The sequence below is a fragment of the Castor canadensis genome, chromosome 9 (genome assembly GCF_047511655.1).
Source record: "Castor canadensis chromosome 9, mCasCan1.hap1v2, whole genome shotgun sequence".
Lineage (NCBI taxonomy): Eukaryota > Metazoa > Chordata > Mammalia > Rodentia > Castoridae > Castor > Castor canadensis.
The window spans coordinates 56,293,869-56,309,251 of record NC_133394.1 but is presented as its reverse complement, the minus strand read 5'-3'; the positions used below and the strand labels follow the sequence as shown (position 1 = coordinate 56,309,251).

General features: G+C 35.4%; 1 protein-coding gene across 14 annotated transcripts in view; it reads left to right on the top strand.

The window, feature by feature from the left end:
• Bltp1 (bridge-like lipid transfer protein family member 1) overlaps positions 1 to 15,383 on the top strand; it is a 230,242-nt gene that overhangs the window by 123,410 nt on the left and 91,449 nt on the right. For all 14 annotated transcript variants that reach the window (XM_074041667.1, XM_074041672.1, XM_074041678.1 and 11 more), the window contains one exon: positions 2,713 to 2,888. In XM_074041667.1, coding sequence (XP_073897768.1) covers positions 2,713 to 2,888 — 176 coding nt within the window. The remainder of the gene's footprint in view (positions 1 to 2,712; positions 2,889 to 15,383) is intronic.

Sequence of the window (15,383 nt, the reverse complement as noted above, 5' to 3'; positions counted from 1 at the left end):
AAAGGTGAGTCATTGGAATAGTTCACACGGTGGTAATGATCTCTGAGCTTGGAAAGATAAAACAGAAATTGTGTGAAGGTCTTATTTAATAGATTAAGTATGATAAGTGAAAACTGAAATCCTTTGAAACATTTTAGTTTGAGTAGAAGGCAAGTGGGAGAAGTGAGATGTGGATATTGAGAAGGGTCAGTTTTTCAGGATCATTGGGTCTTGAACATACATAGGGGGAATTAGTGAGGTCATAATGAAAATGAAAAAGAGGAAAGAAGGGTTAGAGGATGGAGCAAGATTTGTAGAGAAATGAGATGTATTGGAATTTAAAGTCAATAATAGAGACTATTTAGTCATAATAGATACTTTTTTCCTCTAAGGTTAAGCAGTAATGATAGTTCACAACTATACAGATGATTTTTCTCTTACAAAAGGATGTAATTTATGTAAAAAATATAGTAAGCACTTTAAATTTTCATGAGATTCATTTGTCCAATACATTGGAGTAGTTTTTAAGGGCCTCCTGTTTTTTTTTTAAAGTGGGAAAGCAGGAAAATAATTTTCTATGCTTGTTTTTGTTTTGGACTGCATACCAAGTTCATTATATTTATTAGCATTCAAAGAGGCATTTTAGAGATTGCATTGTGATACCCATAAGATTCTAAAATCTGTCAGGAACATGAATATTAAATCATATACTAGAAAGTTTTCTAAGGTAAGGCAGTATAATCATTGTGGATAATGGTTTGGAGGTTTTTTAAAAAATTAAAAATAGACCTACCGTATGATCCAGCAATCTCACTACTAACTAGATGTCTAAAGGAAATGAGATAATATGTTATAGAGACATCAGCTCTCCCATGTTTATTGCAGCACCAATCACAGTATACAAGCAATGGAAACAATCTCAGTGTCCGCCTATGAATCAATAGATTAAGAAAAATGTGGTACATATACACTATGGAATAATATTCAGCTATAAGAAAGGATGGGATCCTGTCATTTGTGGCAACAAGAATGGAACTGGAGATCGTTAAGTGAAATAATCCAGGCACTCCACTCATATCTAGAGTATAAAAAAGTTAGGTCTTAGAAGTTGAGACTAGAATTGTAGCTACCAGGACCAGGGAGAGTGGGGAAGGAACAATGTGGAAAGATTAATTAACTGCATAAGTTACAGTTGATAAGGAAAGAAGTTCTGGTATTGTGTTGTACAATAAGATGACTGTAGGTAATACTAATGCAGTGCATATATTTTTCAAAAAGCTAGTAGAGTGGAGTTTGAATGTTTTTACTATAAAGAGATGATAAATATTTGAGAGGATAGAAATGTTTTCCTTGATTTATGTATCAAGAAGTCACATGATACTCTGTAAATACATGCAATTTTTATATGTGAGTTAAAAATTTAAAAATTGAGTAAGGTAATTTAGGCATATGTAAAGGTCAGAGTGATTGTGAAGAGAACTCACCACAAACCCCTAGCAAGATTGACAAATAGTGTGAAAGGTCTATCTTGTTAACAGTTTAAGTTAATAGAAAAGTACCTATGAATGTAATTACATAATTTTCTCTCATTGTCCTCAGCAGCTCAGCATAGGAGTAGAAGAGGATTTGCCCATATCAGATATAGAGAGAAAAATAAGGTGAAGAGATGTAATATGAAGTACAGGAAGTTGCTGAAATGGAGTTTAAGTCATGATTGTAGGGGACAAGGACATCATATAACATTGGAATTGAAATGTTGGCAGATGAAGTCATTGATGACAGTAAATGGAGAAGGAAAAGAAAAAGAAGAAAGTCAGTCAGAAACCAAAGTCCCTAGTAATTATGAAGGTTCAACCAAGGGTGTAAACGATGACAAAGATTAGGAAAGATGGTTTGAGCTTTGAAAAGAAGAATTTTCCCATTAGGATGAGAAGATAATTTCTCCCTAAGCTTCTAGACTAGAGTAAAATTGTTTGAATTCTCTCTTTCTTGATATTAGAATTGTCACAATAGTGGCCTGTCTTTCCAAGCACAAAACAGTGAGGGGACTTAGGATAATTGAAAATACGTGTTTCACTGTATAGATGGCACTTGTATATTTAGGTAGGACTCTGAAAGCTTCAGGCAAGGGTCATTAAAGGAGAGTGTATAGTGAGAAAGGTAGAAGGATGCTTAGGAAAGCACTGATAGCCCTCAAGTTTAGGATGAGAAGTAGTAATCATGCTGCAGAGAATGAGTCCTTAGCGTGAGTATAGAGTTCTAGTATTGTATGTATCTCTTTGCTTCTATGAAATTCAGTTAGAGATCTCAGCAGAGTGATGTAAGCATACTTCCATAAGCTGTGTAAAGGTATTTCTCTGTCAGAAAGCAAATTTTAAGTGAGTTGGTACAACCAAAGTGATACCATTCTCAAAGGGGTCAGGTATTCATAATATAATATTTGAAATGTTTTTATATGAACACAATAAGATGATAAACTACTTTGTGAACCTATAACAAATTCTTTTTGAAAATAGAATCTTATGTTTTAAAGTAGGTATAATTTTGCTTTCCTTTCAGACACTTAGGCAAGGTAAAGAGTAATCTTTGTTTTAAGAAAGATGATTATATGAAGTTTTTTTGTTTATTTTTGCTTCACACTAGTAAAAATATGTACTATGATACGCTAAGAAAAAAGCCACAGTAAATGATGATTGACAAATTTGATTAATATAAATTTTTCATGTCTTTCAGGTTGTTTTTAAACCTCTTCTGAGTCACACAGGGATCCAGTCACAGGATGCAATGCCATTCTGCTACAGAATGTACTTTGGAGAACACCTTTCATTTTCAGGGACTTTGGACTGCCTCAGAGCAGATATTGTAGACTCAGACACTGCCAAAGAGAGAAAAGGCAAAAAATCAAGAAGGTATCTTTTACGTTCATTTTTTTGTTTTAAATTTTATGCATGAAATTTCTTTTCTTTTTTTATTTTATCATTTTTACGTTTACTTACATGTGTATACATTGTTTGGGCCACCTCCTACCCCTGCCCCCCCTCTCTGGGCAGAACCTGTTTCAGTCTATTGTTCTTTGATTTTGTTGAAGAATAAAAATGGGAGATAATAACAAAGACATAGAGTTCTTGCTAGTTTGAGATATAGATATAGAGAGAAATTCTTAACGTTGCTTCCATGAACTTGTGTATTGCAACCCACATTGTTTCATCTCTGCCAGACCTCTTTGCTACTTCCCATAGTGGCCTCTGCCAGTTTGCTGATTACTATATTCACTTCTCTACAGTGAGCACATTAACCACATTCAAATTTTAGGTTTCCTCCCCTTTCTCTATTCCTCCAGTGCTGGTTCTCTCTTTTGTGTGACCCATACCCAATAATATCACTGCATTTGTTTTAGGTCTATAATCTGCATATGAGTGAGAACATGTGATTTTTGGCCTGAGCCTGGGTAACTTCACTTAAGATGATGTTCTCCAGTTCCATCCATTTACTTGTGAATGACAAAATTTCATTCTTCTTTGTGGCTGAGTAAAATTTCATTGTGCATAAATACCACATTTTCTTAATCCATTTGTTGGTAGTAGGGCATCTTGGCTGTTTCCATAGCTTGTCTATTGTAAATAGTCCTGCAGTAAACATGGGTTTTCAGGTACCTTTGTAGTAACATGAGTTGCATTCCTTTTGGTATATCCCTAGGGGTGGTATTACTGGATCATAATGCAGATGTATGTTTACTTTTTTAAGAAGCTTCCATATTGTTTTCCAAAGTTGTTTTACTAGCTTGCATTCCCACCAGCAGTATATGAGGGTTCCTTTTTCCCTGCATCCTAGCAAACATTTGTTTTTGGAGGTGTTTTTGACAAAAGCATTCTAACAGGAGTGAGGTGGAATCTTAGTGTGGTTTTGATTTGCATTTCCTTTAGGTCAAGGAATGGTGAGTATTTTTTCATGTGTTTTTTGGCCATTTGAATTTCTTCTTTTGAAAAAGTTCTGTTTAGTTCAGTTGCCCACTTCTTTACTGGTTCATTAATTTTTGGGGAGTTTAGTGTTTTGAGCTCCCTGTGTATTATGGTTATCAGTCCTTTGTCTGATGGGTAGCTATCAAATATTTTCTCTCACTCTGTGGGTGGTCCCTTCAATTTAGAGACCATTTCTTTTGTTGTGTATAAGCTTTTTAATTTCATGTAGTCCCATTTGTCCATTCTTTCTCTTAGTTGCTGAGCTGCCAGGGTTCTATTGAGGAAGTCCTTGCCTATATCTATTGCAATCAATGTTCCCTGCTGTTTTCTGTACTAACTTCAGAGTTTCAGTCTGATATTAAGGTCCTTGATCCACTTAGAGTTGATACTAGTGCAGGATGATAGACATGGGTCTGGTTTCGGTTTTCTGCAGGCAGATAACCACTTTTCCCAGCAACATTTGTTGAAGAAGCTGTCTATTCTACCTCATTTGTTTTTGGCGCCTTTGTCAAAAACAAGGTGGGCATAGCTGTGTGGATTCATATCTGGGTCCTCTATTCTGTTCCCTGGTCATCATATCTGTTTTTGTGCCAGTACCATGCTGTTTTTATTGGTATTGCTTTGTAACATAGTTTGAAGTTAGATATTGTGATACCTCCAGCATTACTCTCTTTGCTGAGAATTACCTTGGCAATTCACGCTCTCTTGTGTTTCCAAATGAACTCTAGAGTAGATTTTTTAATCTCTGTGTTGAATATCATTGGGATTTTGATGGGAATTTTGTTAAACATGTAGATTGCTTTTTGTATTATAGCCATTTTAACTATGTTGAGTCTGCCAATCCATGACCATGGGAAATCTATCCACCTTCTGTAGTGTTCCTCAGTCTCTTTTGTTAGTGGTTTGTGGTTCTCCTTGTAGAGGTCATTTATATCCTTTGTTAAGTTTATTCCTAGATATTTGATTTTTTTTTTGAGGCTTTTGTAAATGGAATTGTTTTTCTATGTTCTTTCTCTGTTGGTTTATTGTTGATGTATTGAAAGGCTGCTGATTTTTAAATTGATTTTGTGTCCTGCTATGTTGCTGAAGCTGTTTATGGAGTCTAGGAATTTTTGAGTCTTTGTGGTATTGGGTAATCTTGTGTGCAAATAGAGATACTTTGACTATTTCTTTACCTATTTGTATTCCTTTTATTTCTTCTTTTTGCCTTTTTGCTCTAGCTAGGAATTCCAGGACTATGTTGAATAGGAGTGGGGACAGTGGGCACCCTTGTCTCATTCCTAATTTTAGGAGAAATGGTTTCAGTTTTTCCTCATTAAGTATGATGTTGGCTATATATTTATCATACATAGTCTGTATAATGTTAAGGTATCTTCCTTCTGCTCCTAGTTTTCTTAGAGCTTTTATCATGATATATTGAACCTTATCAAAGGCTTTTTCTGCATTATTGAGATGATCATGTGGTTTTGTCTTTGCTTCTGTTAATGTATTGTGTTACATTTGTAGATTTGCGTTTGTTGAACCATCTCAGCAACCCTGGGATGAAGCAGATTTGGTCATGGTGAATGATCTTTCTAATATGTTGTTAGATTCAGTTTGCTATTATTTTATTGTGGATTTTTGCAATGATGTTCATTAAGGACATTGGTCTGTAGTTTTCCTTTTTGGATGTATCCTTGTCCAATTTTGGGATGAGTGTAATGCTGGCTTCATAAATGAGTTAGGCAGTATTCTTTCCCTTTCTATTTCATAGAAAATTTTAAGGAGTGTTGGTATTAGTTCTTCTTTAAAGATCTGATAGAATTCAGCAGAGAATCCATCAGCACCTGGACTTTTCTTTTTTGGGAGATTCTTTATTGCTGCGTCAATTTCATTTTATGTTATAGATCTATTCTGGTGATAAATATCCTCTTGGTTCTGTTTTGGATGGTCACAAGTATCTAGAAAACTGTACATTTCTTCAAGATATAGGTTCTCAAAGTAGTCTCTGATGATTCCCTGGATTTCCGTGGTGTTTGTTGTTATCGCCCGTTTGCATTTCTGATTTTACTGATCTGGGTTTTTTCTCTCCTCATTTTAGTCAGGTTTGCCAGGGATCTGTCAATCTCATTTATTTTTTCAAAAGAACCAGATTTTTGTTTCATTGATTATTTGTATTGTTTTGTTGTTGTTGTTGTTTGTTTCTATTTCATTGATTTCCGCCCTTATTTTTGTTATTTCTCTCTTTTTGCTTGTTCTTGTTTTACTAGGATTTTGAGATGTAGCATTAGGTCATTTCTTTGAGATCTTTTTTGTCCTTTTAATATATGCACTCATGGCTATAAACTTTCCTCTTAGGACTGCCTTTGCTGTGTCCCATAGTTCCTGGTAGGTGGTGTTTTCATTTTTATTAGCTTACAGGAACGTTTTGATTTCCTCTCTTATTTCTTCTATGACTCACTAATTGTTGAACAATATGTTATTCAACTGTCAATTATTTGTGTATTTTCTGCTGCTGTTTTTGTTGTGGAGTTCTAGTTAATGCATTGTGATCAGATAAAATGTAGGGGGTTATTTTTATTTTTGTATATTTTCTGAGGCTTTGTGTGGTTTGTGTATCAGTTTTTGTGAAAGTTCCACGGGCTCCTGAGAAGAATGTATATTGTGTGGAAGTTGGATGAAATATTCTGCGACATCAGTTAGGTCCATTTGAATTATGGTGACTTTTAGTTCTAGGATTTCTTTGTTTTTAATTTTTTTTTTTTGGATGACCTATCTTTTGGTGATAGAGGGGTATTAAAGTCTCCCACTACCACTGTGTTGGAGTTTTAAGTCCTTTAGTTTGATGACATTGGGTGCACTGACTTTTGGTCATATAGGTTGATAATTATTATTTCCTTTTGATGTATTGCCCCTTTTATTAGAATGAAGTGTCCTTCTTTGTCTTGTTTGACCAATTTTAGTTTGAAGTCTACTTTGTCTGATATAAGTATTGCTACTCCTGCCTCATTTTGGGGGCCTTTGGGTTGGCAAATCTTCTTCCAGCCTTTCACCCTAAGCCAGTGTTTATTTCTGTCTCTTGTAAACAACAGATTGTCTTTTTAATCCAGTTTTCCAAAAAGTGTCTTTTGATAGCGGAATTGAGTCCATTGATATTCATTGTTAATATTGATAGGTATGTGGTGATTCCTGCCACTTAATTGTTTTTGTTTTTTAAGGATTTGATTGTGTGCAGCCAAATCAGTGCTACTCTCGGAGTACTTGTCTTTTCTTCTCCAGTGGTTTGATGCTTCCCGTCCTTTCGTGGTTTTGTTTGCTTTCATCTTCTTTGTGCAGAATTACTTGTAGAATCTTCAAGTAACTGAAGATTGAATTGGTGGTCATGTATTGTTTTAGTTACTCTTTATTGTGGAACATTTTTATTGCTTTATCAATTTTGAATTACAGGTTTTCTGGGTAGAGTATCCCGGGGCTAAAATTATACTCATTCAGTGCTTGAAATGCCTCACTCCATGTCCTTCTTGCTTTTAAGGTTTCTGTTGAGAAATCTGTTATTTTTATGGGTTTAACTTTATAAGTTATTTGTTTTTTCTCTCTTACAGCCTTTAGTATTCTTTCTCTGTTCTCTGTGCTTTTTGTTTTAATGATAATAAACTGTGGGAGGTTCTGTTTTGGTCATGTCTGTTGGGGCCCTCAGGCTTCTTGTACCTGAATGGGCAAGACTTTCTCCACATTTAGGAAATATTCTGATATTATTTTATTGAGTATATTACATATCCCTTTGTCTTGCACTTCTTCTAATTCTTTTTTCTATATCTTTTGTTCAACTCCTCTTATATTTTGTGTCATCATCTTTAGTTCATATATATCTTTTTTTTAATAGCATCCTTGTTTTTTGAAATCCTGTCTGAGTTCCTTTATTTGTTTCTGTGTCTGCTCAAGTTCTTTATTTTTGGTGTCTTGAAATTTCTTGAGTGGATCTTGTACCATCTGTTTAACCATGTCAGGTATCTTCTCCTGAATTTCTCAGTGATATCTTCCAAAATTTCTTTGAGGGTTTTTATGTGGGCGTCACTGGGCTTCTTATTGATGTTTATCATTGTTTGTTGAGGTGAGGAACTGGGTATCCATTTTCTTCATTTCCCACTGAATCCTGTATTGAATTATTTCTTTGAGGAGAATTGTTTCCTCTTCCCATCACTCCACTTTGTGCTGTGCAACTGTGTTTTTGATTATGGTTTTGATTGCCTTATTTCTCTCCCTGATTTAATTTTTGTGTTGTGACTGACTTGACTGTTAGCTCGGTTGATATGCTCATTCTGTCCCTGAGCTGGAGGTGTAATTTAGCAATAACAAATTCACAGGTTCAATGCCAGACCAGTTGTTTACATATTATATAGCAAACCCCTTGATTATAATATTTGTAAACTGTTGGAGTTGGGGGAATTATGATTATTAGGCTAGTTATAGATTTTGGGGAATTGGTCAAGGTGGCACTAAAAAAGGGGGGCCAAGAAAAGGTGTGGGTGGGTGGGGGAAGAAGGATGGAGGCTGATGGGTTTTGTGGCCCTTGTGTGTACTTAGGTGTATTGAGGGAGGGGTATTGTGGTGATTAGTTCAGGGAGGATAGGAGGAGGAGGTAAAGATAGGGGAAAGAATGGATGAGAAGGGGCAGAAAGAGTAGTTGTGAGGGAGAACAGTCGATTGTAGCACAGGTGAAAGAGGGAATGTGAAGTGTGTAAGAATAGGGATAAGAGAATAGTGATAGTAAAGTTAATATTACAGGAATAGCAAAATAACAAAATATAAAATAAATTTAAAAGAGAAACATAATGATAAACACTAGGTTCAGGAACTACAGAAAGTTCAATCTTTTGGTAAATGTTCTGGAGTTACTCCTTAGGTGTCCAATCCTGGTATTGGTTTACAATTGGAAGCTCTGATGTTGTCTCACCAGGTGTCTGGCTTGTGTGTAGTATTTGGTCTTCTGTACACAGGATTAGTTGATACTGTGATGTGTGGTAAGACTACCAGCTCCTGTGGGTGGTCAGAGCTGTTGTTTTCACCAGGCAGCAGGTATGTTGCCGTTCAGCTGCAGCTTTGTTTGGTCAGCACCTCCCCTAGCAAGGTGGGGCAATTCAGTTTTGAATGCTGCCCTCTGTCCCAGAGATCAGCTGTGGGGTCCACCACCTGCCCTGCTTTGGGAGGTTGACCTATAGCCCCACCCCCACTCTCAACCTTTGTGCTTTTCCTGATCTCTCCTGGGTATTAGTAGCTCTTTTGGGAGGTTGGCTTGTCAACCCAGTCCTGCTCTTGGCCTTTATGCCTCTCCCAATCTCTGCTGGGTGTGGGTAGTTCCTCTGGGTTGCTGCTTGTTTCCCCGCCCCTCTTCTCAGCCTTTGTTGCTTCACCTGCATTAGTTCACTGAGAGTTAAGTGCTAAGAGTTAGGCTCCTTGCCCCACCTCTGGGGCACATTCAGCATTCCATGCCCATATCCACTGTCAGTGTTAGATTACAATTGCTGGTTTTTTTTTTTTCAGTTTTGCTGGGAGTGGTTTCAGTCTGCCCAAGGGCTATTCTTGGTATTGTCCCTGGGGGGTGGGTAGGGGAATCTTGTGTGGTGCATGATGCTCATCTTCTTGTTTTGTAGTTTTACCCAATCATGTGTGGAGCCGGCTGGTGAGGAGCTGCTTTTTTTTTTTTTTTCAGTGCCCTGTGGCATAAGGAGGCTTTCTATGGGCTAGGGGGCCAGGATGTTGCAGAGTTTGACTTTGATTAATGCTCTGTCTTCTGCTTGTTGGGAGAAAAAAAACAAAAAGAGAAAAGAAAACAAAGAAGAAGAAAAGGCTGGTGTGGCACTTTTTTCCCCTGGGCCAGACATGACTTGCTGGCTGTGCTATGCAAGATTTTTGCGGCAGTTAAGTGCAATTAAAGACAATTTAAGGGTCAGCCTTTGAATTTTCTTTGCACCTAATGTGATGGCAGTTATTATTTTGGCAAGGAGTAATCAGAATTACCCAAGTGTAGCTCCAACATCTCAAGGAGGTTTCTGGTGACACAAAGCTCATGATTTCTGATGCCCTACCCTAACTGCTGTTTTTGGTCTATTTTTTATTTCTTGAACATTTTTATTTTCATCTATTTGTTGTACGGGGGATTTCATTGTGACGTTTACATATTTGGTTACACTATACATTGGTTAGGTTCATCCCCACCATCATTCTCCCTCATTCTCCTCCCCCTCCCCCACTTAAAATGATTTTACAGGTTTCATTGTTCTATTTTCATAGAAATACATTGATGATATCCACTCTCCTTTAACCTCTCCCACCCTCAATAAACATTAATAATAAGGGACTTTTCTAGACTCTGCAAAAATGTTCCATGCCTATTAAAGCATATATGGATGTGAGTGATGTCTTTAAATTTTTTTTATTTTGAAACATTTTGAGATTTACTGAAAAATTACAGTGCTAGTGCAGATGGTTCATATGTATCATTTATTTATTCATATGCTAAAAACTTTAGGAATAATGGCACAGTTATCACCAGCAAAAAATAATGTTGGGTCAATACGAATGTAATAATGTAACATTAAATTTCCCTACTCCCCTGCTTCCAGTGTCTGTTTTCTGTTTATGGGTACAATTTAGTTGTTGGGTCTTCTTAGTTTCATCTTGTCGAGACAATTCCTCAGTCTTTCCTTGTCTTTTATTACCTTAATATAATTGATAATTATTTTGGAAGGTGCCTCTCAAATAGAGTTCTTCTGTTACTTATAATTGTGTTTATGCATTTTTGTACAAAATATCATGTCTGTCCACATCGTTTTTTTTCCTTTCTTTTGGTGGAACTGGGGTTTGAACTCAAGGCTTTGTGCCTGGAAAGCAGACACTCTGCTGTTTGAGTGTCTCTTCTCCATTTTGCTCTGGACATTTTGGAGATTTCATCTTCTGATTTTGCTGGGCTAGCCTCGACCTGTGATTCTCTAGATCTCAGACAACAAGTAGCTATGATTATGGTTATTTGCTACTGTGCCTTGCTAGTATGTCTGTATCTTTATCAGAGATACATAATACACTCACATCTTTGTACTTGAAACAACATACACAGACTGAAAAAACATTGAAAACACATTTTTGTACATTATAATATCACTTTGATATTTATTTAACCTAGAAAGCATTCATTTTCAACATTGTGTACTTCTTCTTATCTACCTTTTATTCAGGTCACATTAACTATTATTTATTAAATCTATCTAATATTCTTAAACATTCAGATTATTTATGGTCTTTTTAACTTTAAATAATAATGCAGGAAAGAGCATTTTTTTTTTTGTTTTTTTGAGTGGTACTGGGGTTTGAATTCAGGGTCTTGCACTTGCCAAGGCAGGTATTTTTCCACATGAGGCATACCTCCATCCCATTTTGCTTTTGTTAGTTTTTTATAGCATATAATAGTTGTACAGTACAATACACAGTGATATTTACATATGTGCTTAGAATACATGTTAGTTCAATTTACCCCTCCTTGGGTCTCTCTACTCTCCCTGCTGCCCTTCTTAGAACAATTTCAGTAGGTTATATAATTCTGTTTTCATGTGTGAATATGAAATGTATCCACCATATTCACCCTCAGTCACCCTTTCCTTATGCCCAGTCCTTTCACTGGTACCCATCCCCAGAAGACTTTCTTATAATCCTAACAAGTAAGTAATTTTAGTTTCTTCAAATGAGAAGATAATTTCTTTTGACAGAGGTTGTACCTACATTTTCTTATTAACAACTGGTTGTACTATTATAAATTGACAGGCTTATTTTTACACATATTTTTGTAGCATGTTAGCAATATTTAAGTCTTCTGAAGAATATCTGTTTATCTGTGTACATGTTGCACAGGTAAACATACTGAGCTTGCAGTAATGGAAGTTTTGTGGGCTTCTGGGTTTTAATTTTTTTTTTGTATTTACAAAATATTCCTCACCTTTTTCCGGAGTTGACTTTTAGCAGGTATTATTTTGTATTAGGAATGAAGTAGGGGTCATATTGAGAGTGTAGGCAGCATAAGCAAATATGAAGGAATACTAAATGTAGCATGGTGGAAGTTAAGGACCATCTTTTACTACCATTCTGCACGTTCTTGTGTATTTCTTCAGTTTCTTTTCTCTCTGCATAGGCAATAATTTATGTAGTAATAGGATTTGACTGGTCTTTTGGTAACTTGGGGTTTTACTTTGGGTGGGTCTTTTCACAGTGAATAGGAATAGTGGAACTTGATCATCTGTGGCACTTATGATGAGGGTTTTGCAGCATTCTGAGTTTCATCCTATTTGTGCTGTGACAAGGTGGTAATACTAAGGCATACATGAGTCCATTGTATAGCTAAGTAAAAAATTCATCTTTATAAAATTCTATGTAATAACATTTAGAAAAATGTTGTTTTCTTAAATTTTGTTTCTGTTCAGAATATCTGAGGCTTTTCTAATAACACAGGGACATTGAAATTGCCTTTTTAAAATTATATACAGAGTATCCTTTCTTTTTGTAATAATATGGTACCATAATAATGACTGTACAAGCTGAAACTGTATGAAGTGATTTTAAAGATTAATGGGAAAAATCTGTTTTGTGACCTTGGGAAATGTTTGTCAGAGCATTACTATTTGTTACTAATATGTAGGAAAGTGAAAAAAAGTAAAACTAATATTCTGTATAATCTATTAGGAACATTAAAAATTAAACTATTTTATATCTTCATAAAAATGTTACAAAAGAGTAGCTAGAATAGTTCTTTCCTTCTCATCATATAATTTAATAATACAGAATTAGCATGTTTTTTGTGTGTTGGCAAAATGTCAGAATGCAGTAAATAATGGACTATTTGCAACATTTTACCCTTTATACTTTAAACTTCATTAAGTAGTTTTGAGTTTGTTTTTTTCTTAAAGAGCTTAAATGAGATAAATTTGTAAATAAAGTATACATAAATTATGACAGATGAATATACCTGTGAAGCTATCACCTCAGTCAAAATAAGGAAAATATCCATCATCCCAAAAGTTTCCTTATATGCTTTGTAATCTTTTTTCATTGATCATCACTACTAACCCCCACATTCAATCTTAGGCACCACTGATAAGCTTTAGTTGCTACAAATTAATTGGAGTCTTCTGTAATTTTATATAAATGGAAGCAGATTTTTACCTGTTTTCTTTCACTCCATCTAATTATTTTAGATTCACTCTTATTGTGTGTTTAATAGTTCACTTTTTTATTAGCATGTAACAGTTTTGCCGGGGGTATGCATTGTGATACTTACATATGTGCTTACAATACATCTTAGTTAGATTTAGCCCCTCCATAGTTCTAACTCTGCACTCCACATCTTGGAACAATTTCAACAGGTTTCTTTCTTCTGTTTTCATATATGAATTCAAAATACATGCATCATATTCACTCTCATCCACCCTTTCTTTATGCCCTACCCGCTTCGTACTGGTACCCACCCCCAAAAAAGACCTCTTTTACTCTCCTGTTCTTTTTTTTTGTTTTGTTTTAAAGTATATATTGATAATCCAGTGGGGTTTCACCTTTGCATTTCAGGCATGTATTTTGTGCTTTAATTAGATTAATCACCTATTACTTATTCTTACTCCTTATCACCATACTCCCCTAGTATTCAACAACTTACAGTACATTATTTTATACTTATATATACATGGATGTTTCAATATTTTTTATTCTCTGGTATTTTCTTCCCCTCTTCTACCTCCTGTAGTCCCCTCAGATAGATCCACTGGTACATACTTGTCCTCTTTCTCACTGTGTGTATGTGTGTTTGTGTGTGTGTGGTTGTGTATATATAATCATCCATGTATTTATATGAACATTTGACTTGTAGGTCTACCTTCCTACAAGGTATCTTTGAATTTTTTGAGTCTGGCTGACTTTGCTTAACATGATGTTCTCCAGTTCCATCCATTCACAAAAAAATCTACGTAATTTCATTCTTCTTTCTGGCTGAATAAAACTCCATTGTGTAAATCCATTCATCAGTTGTGGTGCATCTGGGATGTTTCCAAAGTTTAGCTGTTGTAAATAGTGCTGCAATTAACATGGGTGGGCAAGTGTTCTATTATATCCTGGAACCAGTCCTATATGCTGGATCATATATTAGTTCTGTTTTTAGTCTTTTGTTTTGTTTTGTTTTTTGCAGGACTGGGGTTTGAACTCATGGCCCTCATGCTTGCTAAACAAATCCTCTTCCACTTGAGCCACTCTGACAGCCCTAGTTTTAGTTTTTTGAGGGAGCTCCATACTGCTTTTCATAGTGCTTGCACTAGTTTACAGTCCCACCAACAGTATAGAAGTGTTACTTTTTCCCTACAACCTTGCTAGCATTTGTTGCTGTTTGTGTTGTTGATGATAACCATTTTGACTGGAGAGAGATGGAATCTCAATATTGTTTGATTTACATTTCTTTTATGGCCAAGGATGTTGAACATTTCTTCATATATATAGTTGCCATTTGTACTTCTCCATTTGAAAATTTTCTCCACCTTCATTTCTTTTCAGTTGATTTTCACTATGAGCATTACTTTTTTCCTTTTTTTGGTGGGACTGGGGTTTGAACTCAGGGCTTTGTCCTTGCAACATAAGTGATATACTGCTGAAGCTACATCTCCAGTCTGTTTTGCTCTGGTTATTTAGGAAATAGAGTCTCATGAATTATTTTCCTGGACTGGCCTGGATCTGTGATCCTTCCCATCTCTCCCTCCCAAGTGGCTAGGTTTATAGGCGTGAGCCTCTGGGACCTAGTTGTTATCATCGTTTTATTTCTCTGGTTTATGTTTCTCTTCATTGTCCATTTTTTTCTTTTTATGCTCCATTTTTTTTGGAAATGTTACGGGTTTTTTATCATCGGAAATAAGGGGGAAGTATAGCTGGCTACATGCTTTGTTGCCTAACAAATGCATAAACTGACTAAGAAATGTGCTTTGACAAGTCATTGACAGACACTGAAAAAGTAATGTTATTGGCCAATGATTATGATTTACTTGTGTTGCTTATGCAGTGATTTATAGGCTAATGAACTAGCAGCAAGTTTATGAGTTAAATTTTTATTTCTACTTATAGTACCTGGATTTCATATAAAATGTATTCATATATAAATGCACGTACATATGTACACAAATACAGTGCCTGTATCATTATAGTTAATTAGAGTACATATATTTAGATTATTTATAGCTGATGTACATGTAATATATAAAATATTATATAGAGAGACATATTTTACATATGTATAACTCAATTATAGTTGCAGATTGCTTGTTGTCCTAGAAGAAGCCACATATTTGATCTTCATCCAAAAATGCTACCTTTTTTATGTTCCTTGAAAGGTTATTTTAGTGATTCTGTGAACTTTATTGCCTTTGTAGCTAAACTTGACTTTTGTTTTAG